Genomic DNA, 9,479 nt, shown 5'->3' on the forward strand with positions numbered 1-9,479 from the left:
GAGAACCTATCTGGATAAACAACAATAAAATCAATGCCTAAACACTTTGAGGTAAAACTTCAGAACATTGAGGGTAAAATGAAAATCTTTACCTGTCGAAGAAAAAATACAGACTAGTACCAAAGCAAAGGCAACCTAATTGAGAGCAGACACCAAGAACAGTGTTGAGGGGGAAAATGTCCTGTAATTTGGTTTCTAGAATTTAATGCCAACATATACCACTGACATGCTGATCAAACATAGTAATAGAATACCCAACTTTTAAAACTGAATATTTTGAGGAAAGAATGTGTGGATTTAAAAAAAAAAAAATCTAAGAGGAACAGCAGCTTCTCAATGTCACCAAATTTAACTCTTGCTATAAAAAGTAATAACTGATTTCTGTGTAAAGAAAGTTAAGATGACACAAAAGAAAGAAATACAAACATGCAAGGAAAGAAGAAGAAATATAGCCAACAAATATATGCACATTGAAAATAAAAACACCAAAGGTTGAAATTCTCATAACATCAATGTGAACAAGGATGTGGAAGAACGATCACAGCTATTCGGTTCTTTGGTCTGACAATCCACTTGGGCCAACTGTGTGGGTGATCTTGTAAACATGGAAGTGGTAAATGCCAGCCTCTGGGTGGTATTTACCTTGGGGAGGCAGAATTTGGAACAAGAGTGGGAGTGGAGAAGGGGCTCACCTGTATCTGTAATGTTTCGTTTCTTTAAAAGGCAATGCAGAGGTGCCAGGTGCCAGGCAGGATCTGTTAAAGCATGGTGGTGCATACCTGGATTTTCTTAGTAGTAGCCTACACATGTACCTGTGTAATTGAAATGAAAGCCACTCAGAACTTTCAGAACATGAATGTTTATGCACAGCAACGAGGTTTATAAAACAGCCAGTCTTCTGGTAATGAGCCCAGTTAAAACCCAAAGTCTTTGTCAGGGTGTATAAGTCCCTACCTATAGACTCTGACCCTCTGACCTCTCTCAGGTGCTCATTCATTCTAACCTAACTCTAACTCCAGCCCCATTGCATGTTTTTGTACCTCACACAAGTCTGGCTCATTTCCTCTTCTCATACCAGCAGTCCTCTTAGATTATTGTTATCTCTTTCTGATACTGGGGACAATCTTGAAAATTTAAAAATGTCTCAGATACCTTTGATTTTGCTCTTGGTCCAGTGCCCTTAGTAGATATTGACTCCACCAGCTGAATGAAACTATGTTTTCTTGGCACTTGGTGGTGTTCCACTTTAGAGTGTTTTATGCCACCATAACCCAGAGTGAGCAGTGAGCAGAACACGCCTCGGGTGACTGGAGTCCTCATACTCCTGGCAGCTTTATGTGCTCAGGAGCAACAGGTAGCTGTGGGATTTAGGCTGAGGGAATAATTTTCCATGGACTTGTGTACTCTTTTCTACCCTATTGATTTTTCTACCAAGCACACTTGAGGAAAGGCATGGGAACATCTGGTCAAGGTATCTCTATGGGTTCCAGCTTTGAGGCACCACCTTTGTACCAGGATGGTACATGGAAATCTTTAGGAGTTCAAAATGAATTATAATGAATAATAACCAACTTTGGATGCAGAACTGTTTTTTAAATTTTTGTTGTTTGAATTTGTATTTGAGAGATGAATAAGCTAATTCTCAGTAAGAATGAGCCTAATTTTCATTTTGGAAGTGACTCTTAAAGTTTTCCTTATTTAAAGTGTAAAAATTGATTAAGCCATGCTACTTTATCTTAAAAAGACAAAAGCAAACATCATTATTAGGTACAGTGCTAATGGGAATAGCAGTGTACGTGTGCATGTGCACATGTGTGCATAGAGGGGGACTCTGGGCATAAAGTTCTGTCTCACTGATTTTGCCCACTGCTACTCATGCATTTGATAATAATCTGATGGTCCTTTGAGGTTCTAAATGGTGCTCCGAAACACTAGTCTAATCAGTTTTATTTCAATATCTTGTCTGACAATCATTCTAATATTATGGAACCTATTTTGGTACATTGATATTAAGTGTTCACATCTTGAAAATAATTTCACTTCATCAAAAATAGATAGTAGATTAAATATAACTTAAATGTATCCTGTCTTCATGGGTCATTCCCTTACAATGTCAGTGTAGTATTGAGCCTTGGCTAAATAATATACTGAAACTTTTGCTAAGCAAAACTCAGCAATATTCTTTGGATAATTGCATGTCACTAGGATTCAGCTTCATGTATTAAAATACTTAGTGCCACATTGCATCCTGGTGACAAAAAGAACAAGTGTATCCTTGAAGAGGGTCTAACTTCCAGTCTGAGCACAGCTTAGTGGGTGAAAGAATTCAACTCAGTACTCTGTTTAAAATTAGTTTTTTGAGTATTACTTTTATAATCTTGCACAATAAATGAAAACTAGGTAATTCTCCAGTAGTCACAAGAAAATATATTTCTCCAACTTTTGTAATAATATAAATTATTAAAAATATTAATGGCACCCACTCTGTGCTATGCACTGTTCTAAAGGTTTTATTTGCATTAACTCATTTAATCTTCTTAGCAGGCTTGTGAAGTAGAAGCTAACGTTATCCCCAAATTACGAAAGAGGAAATTGAGGCATACACAAATTAAGTAATGTCTCTGAGGCCACACAGTGTGTAATGGAGCTGGTGGTGGCTTTAGTCATTTTTAAAAAAAATTTTTTAAAGATTTATTTGAGAGAGTGTGTGTGTGCAGGGGTGGGGGTTAGGGGCAGAGAGAGAGGGAGAGAGAGGGAATCTCAAGCAGACTCCCCGCTGAGTGCAGGGCTAGAAGCCAAGGCTCCATCTCACAACCCTGAGATCATGACCTGAGCTGAAATCGAGCCAGACATTCAGCTGACTGAGCCACTCAGGTGCCTCATTAGTCATTTTTTCTTAATGTAAAACTGTTGACTTTTTTTTGCACTCCCACCCATCCAAGTGTCCAACTTGTTTATTTATTTGTCTTCAAAAGGAAGTCAGCAAAACTTGCATGTCTTCATGCCTTTTAATTTTTCTAACAATAAATGATCACTTATTCCTTGGATTCTTACAGGGCCTTCTACTTGGACAAGTCAAATTCACCACCAAACTCCACATCCAAAGCTGCCTATGTAGATAAGGTAAAAAGAGATGATTGCATTTATTGATGCTTTGCCCTTTACAGACCTCCCTTATTTACTTTTTCTGCTGCTGTACTCAATGTGTAATTACAAATATCTGTAGTCTCCGATTCCGTTACCTCCACAATGAAAATATTTTACACTCTTCATTAAACGTTATAACAGCAGTGAATTGTATGCCATCTAAAAGCATTTCTTCTGACTAAACGTGTCGGACATTACATTCATCACTTTTTTCTGCAGCTCATGAGGCCTCTCAATGCTTTGGATGAACTTTATCGGCTGGTAGCCTCGTTTATCAGATCCAAGCGCACGGCTGCCTGCGCAAACACAGCCTGCAGCGCCTCCGGGGTGGGGCTGCTGTCCGTGTCCTCGGAGCTGTGCAACCGGCTGGGGGCCTGCCACATCATCATGTGCAACAGCGGCGTGCACAGGTACGTGGCCTGCCCTGCCTGCCTCTCTTGTCCCCACTTGCATCTGGAGGTTCTTCCTTACATTGTGGTTACGGGAAATGGTAACCAGAAGCGTTCAGAGGACTCGGATGTATTTGGAATAAGCTTTGGGAAATCAGATCATGGTGACACGGTATTTTCTGGCTTTAGTTTTAGGTTCGGTGGCTATTTGTTCATACAAATGAATGCCATCCCACATTTATATCACTGTAGCTTATCTGCCCAGAATCTTATCACCCTTGCATTTATATTACAAGATTTGTACGTTAGGCACAAACTTGTACATCGATTTTATTCACTGTAGGAACTTGTCTGGTAGGAGCTGTCAGGGAGCTAAACAAAACTTTTTTCACTGCACTTGATGGACATTCCACTTTCGGTGGTTTGGGTTTCTATATCCACTGGTTGTGAGGTAGGTGCTGCCTTGGGGTTACTACTGTCTTTCTGCTTTTGGCAAAATTAAGTCCAGGAGCCCACACAATATACGTTCTTGAAAATGGAAGGGGAGATCTTAGATGGGTCCAGTGCAGGTGGCTTGTCTTAGGCAGCTGTGCTCAGTCTGGGACACCCAAGGTAGGCTTGTGAACTCATACACCTGCATCAGCTGCAAAATAGGGGTGGAGGACCCCATGTCAAGTCCTTCCCCATAACCACGTGCTCCTCCTCTGTCACCTCACCATTTTCACAAGGAAGTGAAACCATGTAGTAAAAATAATAAAACAGAATTTGGTCCTCATTGTGATCTGAGTAGGCAAATAGTGTCCTGTCACCCATCATAGTCTCTTCTTGGAACTGGGCCAGTTAGATTTTACGGATGGTGGTATTATGTAGTCAGATTTACGTGGTACTTGACCTATGCAAAGGACTACAGTTTGACTGTTGGCCGTGTAACATCATAAAGCAATGATGCTCATGTTAGAGGCATAAATACAGCATGACACCATGAACAACAGATAACAAAATGTAAGAAGATATAATGAGATAACAGAATAAGAACAAATAGACCTCCACTGCAAGAAAATGTAAATGACCTCAGAAAGGTACAGCCGGAAACCAAGATTCAGAAGGAAAACAGATCTCTGAGATGGGTAGACCTTTCCCTAAAGAAGGTGATGTTTGAACTGGGTTTTGATGAGTCAGGGTGAAGAGGTAAAAAGTGAGAAAAATGATCCAAGGCAGCAGGTTCTCATCTGTAAAATTCCATTTCAATTTGGTATGCCCGAATTCTAGTTTTCAAGTCCTACACAGTGTGTTCTTGCTTACGAAGTATGGCAAGACCTTATTTCTCTGAAAGGAGCATTATATTTTGTGGTTGACAAAATATACAAAATTTTCTCCTTTATTTGAATGGCTGTGTACTCTGTGCCCTATTGTAAGCTGTAATAAGCTTAATTGAAAATATCATCTGCAACCAAATGAATAAAATATTATTTCATAATTTGTTTACTAGCAGAGAAGTGATCTCTCCCTTCTGATCAGCTCATGTTCACTCCTTCTGTTCCCACTTATTCACTCACTCATTTATGTATTCATTATTCATTCACTCAGTAAATATGCATTGAGTACCAATTATGTGCCAGCTCTGCTCTAGTTGCTGGAGATACAGCATTGAAAAATTAAAGTCCCTCTTCTCAAACAGTGTGCATCATATTGGGGGTAACAGATGATAGTGTAAACAAATACATATGTAATGTGCTGGATGGAATAAATAGAAAAAAGAACAGAAGTCAGGGGGGTAGAAGGTGATAGGATTGGAAGAAGGGGTAGCACCATCCAACAAGGGATTTCATCAGAGACTTGTATGAAATGAAGGAGTGATTTATGCAGATATTTCAGAGAAAGAGCATTCGATCCTAGGGAGCAGCAATGCAAATGGAGCTCACATGGGAGCTCAACGAACTGCATCGAGGCCACTGTGGCCTCACCAAGTGCCATTTCCTTGATTATTGGTGTTCCTATCTTACCCCGGTGCAAGATCATAGTTGTCTGAGGACTGGATACGCTGTGACCACAAAGGGGACACTTCCGGACTTTGAAACTAAAAGCATACCCTCTTACCTCCACATTAATTTACTGGAAGTTAATGCAGTTAAATCTGCATTTAATCCTAGAGCCATGACCAGGTGGTCCCAATCAGTCTCTCTGCTAGCCCATGAGCAATTTTAGAATCTGACTAATGTTACCTGGGAGAAATAGATTGATGTCTCACAGCTGTTTTATAATTACCATAGTCGTTGATTGGTGTGTTAGGACTGCAAGTAACATTGAAATTTCAAAGTAGTTTGACTTTTTCCATTTCTACTATTTAAAATAAATGTAGCTTTAGTTCATTTCAGAGACATTTACTGAGGTACAGGTACAAATACTCCATGGCAAATGCTGAATTTAAAGTTAATGCTATTTGAAAATGGTACAGATTTATTTTCCTATTACACAGAATAAAATGGGAGTTTAACATTATCTTTGGGCGCCTGAGTGGCTCAGTTGGTTGAGCGACTGCCTTCGGCTCAGGTCATGATCCTGGAGTCCCAGGATCGAGTCCCACATCGGGCTCCCTGATCAGCAGGGAGTCTGTTTCTCCCTCTGACCCTCCCCCCTCTCATGCTCTCTCTCTCTATCTCATTCTCTCTCTCGAATAAATAAATAAATAAATAAATCTTAAAAAAAATAACATTATCTTTTAATCTCTCAGTGAAGGCTATGCTTACATCTTTCATGACAACAAAATGTGCTAATTTATATTGGATTTAGAAATCTCACATAAAGACCGTTCTTAAAATAATTCTTCGTAATTATGATTCAGACAGCTAGGGAGAAACCCAAGTAGATCCACACCTGCACTCAACATTAGAACATGGAGGCTTACCTTCAGGTTCTGACAAAGGGGAGAAGTTCACAACGTGAGTCAGAATAAATATTGCACAAACTATTTTTTACCATTTACTTTTAAAATCAAGATGAGAAATGGTCAGTAATATGGGATCCCCATTTGTCAGTTTCCTGCCTTTTCTGACTGTATTTGCAAAATAACAAGAGAATATAAAATATTTTTAGAGTATTGAATGATTCTGCATATGTTTGATATTAAAGAGAAGAATGTGGTTTTTCAGAATGAAAAGGCAGATTTAATTAGCATTAATGTCTAGATGTTTTAATGCCAACCTGAATTGGATGGCAGAGCTACATACAGCAGTGAATGCGAGATTAGCAGGAATAGAATTCAGGATGAATTATTAAAATCTTCTCATAACATTTAGCCTGGCTTTGTTTTTATTAAATTCTTTTCCCTAGGGCAATCCTTCGTGTGTATTACCATTCTGCTGATGAACTTCCCTGCCCACACTCTCTTAACTATTCACTTATGTCAGGTGTCTTCATTGCTATTGGATGGTGCAAGAAGAATAGGACTGTCTCTTCTTAAAAACAGGTTTTTGCCTTTTAAACAATATAAATTTGATGTTAAAGGTAGTTTAACAAATGGCATGTTTTATAATTTCCCATCCTGACATGCCTTCTTTCATGTTCATTTTGTGTCATCTCTTGCAACTTCCATCAAACAACGCACAATTGAACATAGTTTTATTAGTGAATATAGTCCAACAATCTGCTTTATGCTCATAACAGCTCTATCTGTATTTTCCAGTTGTACACATAGCCTTTCTCATTATCACTTTTATTTGTTACGGAGTTAATCCAACCAGTTGCTATGCCACAGTTTACTAAATGATCACTTTCGTGGTTTATGTTCCTGGTCCATCACCCATAATGCCTGCAGAGAGGCTGGTTTCATTGTGTAGCTCTTCAGATTTCAATTTTATTTTCCATTAAGTTAAAAGAAAAACAAAAGTATCCTCCAGGCAGAATTACTGTGTCAAGGAGTTTAAACCTCTGTGGTCAATAATATATATTGTTCAGGTTCTCGGAAGGCTCCTCCTCAGGTACAACACAACCAGAAGGTGACATAGTCGTGTAGCACTTTCCCCTTTTCTTGGTCTGCAGAGGCTGTTTGAATCCATTTATCTAGTGTACTTCTCTCCTAGATGTACAATGATAAGTCACTAGTGCTTTAGTTTATACTTCTTTGATAAACAAATACAAATATTGGAATTGAATAGTTTTTTTTTTGAATTTCCTTTTCGACAAAGATTTATGCCAGAGACTCTCTGTATACCTGCTTTATAGACAGAATTTTTTTTTGCCAAATTGAACATTTTTAAAGTAGTGAATCGGCCCGTGGCTTTTCAAGTTCTCTCTTGTACTCCTGCCAGCTATTTGTTGCAGGCAATCCAAAAGCATACAAACAGGGATTCTAAATTTCCCTTTTATTTCAGACTGCAGCATCCTTCCATTCAATGTGGTATTTCATTTTGTTGTAGTTCTTTATTCCCACCCCAACTTAATAGCCAACTGTTTTTCTTTAACCAGTATAAATCAGTATACTGCAAATGTTATAAAACCTGAATCATGAGTCTTTCTGTCCAAAAACAAAGATGTCGTTTTCTTCCCACTACATTATCTTCTGCTTCCTTCGCCAGTAGGAACAAGTGGGTGGAATTTTCCAGAGGCTACCTGAAAGGATATGTCAAAGAAATTTCTAGGGAGGGCAGTAAATCTGGGATCACAGGTTTTGCCTCTAAGGACTTGTTCCAAAGAGTTTTTGTCCACATACTCTCAGTATCTTTTAATAATTGGTTTTCAGTGATGTCAGAACTTTTACAGCCTCGCAGGAAGGTGTGTGATGCACTCACAGGCCTCGTGTCTAACTCGCCCTGTGATGTCTTTGAACCCAAACCTTGGAGATCTATACGTTTTATCTTCATGCTTTGTTGTGAGGATAAATCTCTTCCAGGAAACAATGGCCTGCATTTGTAAGTAACATACCTCCCGTTCACTCCTCCTGTGGGGGTTGTGAGCAGTAGTACCAGGCAGGGCTCACTGAATCAGGGATTCACCAGCACCTAGCATTAGTCAGTGTCTTGTCTTCTGATGAGAACCCTGCCCAGGTGTGAGAAGGAAACAGTCTGTGGCAAGGCCTACCTGTTCTCGTTATTTAAAAACATATTGATAAACATCAAGCTAGCTACCATCGCTGTATTATGGTATTAGACTTCTTTTTTTTTAATACATTGTAGAAATTAGTTTTAACATATATAAAGTTTTAGGAACTCAAAGGCCACATATATGTGAAGCTTCTAACTTAAGAGGGGTCTACTCCCAAGATGCATTCCTTCATTGGTTATGTGGAAATTGAGACATACTTTCACATTTGACAGTATTACCAATGGTCCTTGAATCTTCAAAGTCAGCCCTCTCTTCCCCTTCCCTGACACTTATATAATTTCCTGTGACCATAGTATAGGACCCAAAGTATGATTATAAGCATTTGTTAGGAAAATGAAATTCAGGAATTAAAATATAAAAACAACTGAAGAGAAATCTGTATTACTAGTTTGGTTCATCAGACAGTTTTTATTTCAGATGAAGATGAACATGTAAACAATTTAAAAAAAAACGTTTTCAGATAACTATCAATTAGCAATTTTAGAAACCACTTTTGTTTGAACTTTGAAGGACTTTCTTAGCAATATTTTATTCTGTCGTAACCATGACATCAAAGGACAAATTGACAAATAGGCCTAACTTAAGGAATGCAGGATCTTATAAAAGTGGGGCACTCAAGGTAACCTGACTTAGGTAATCAGAGTCCTAACAGGGCAGATGACAAAGCTGCATCTTTTTCCCTTGTGGGGTGAAAACATCAAGTAAGACAAGTAGATTTACTCTGGGGATTTCCATCTGTACGTTAGATTCTAGCTATGGGACAGAAAAAAAAATTACCATAATAAGCAAGTGTAGGTTTCAAATATACCCATTTATCTTTTGTTCAAAAATGACTTGAGAGGG

General features: G+C 38.7%; 1 protein-coding gene across 3 annotated transcripts in view; it reads left to right on the forward strand.

Annotated features, from left to right (window-relative positions):
* Positions 1-9,479, forward strand: part of PREX2 (phosphatidylinositol-3,4,5-trisphosphate dependent Rac exchange factor 2) — a 294,349-nt gene that overhangs the window by 256,827 nt on the left and 28,043 nt on the right. For all 3 annotated transcript variants that reach the window (XM_025871440.2, XM_073892858.1, XM_073892859.1), the window contains 2 exons: positions 3,057-3,123; positions 3,367-3,557. In XM_025871440.2, coding sequence (XP_025727225.1) covers positions 3,057-3,123; positions 3,367-3,557 — 258 coding nt within the window. The remainder of the gene's footprint in view (positions 1-3,056; positions 3,124-3,366; positions 3,558-9,479) is intronic.

The sequence above is a fragment of the Callorhinus ursinus genome, unplaced genomic scaffold, assembly GCF_003265705.2.
Source record: "Callorhinus ursinus isolate GAN/ISIS: 27379988/994484 unplaced genomic scaffold, GSC_fseal_2.0 scaffold5, whole genome shotgun sequence".
Classification (NCBI taxonomy): domain Eukaryota; kingdom Metazoa; phylum Chordata; class Mammalia; order Carnivora; family Otariidae; genus Callorhinus; species Callorhinus ursinus.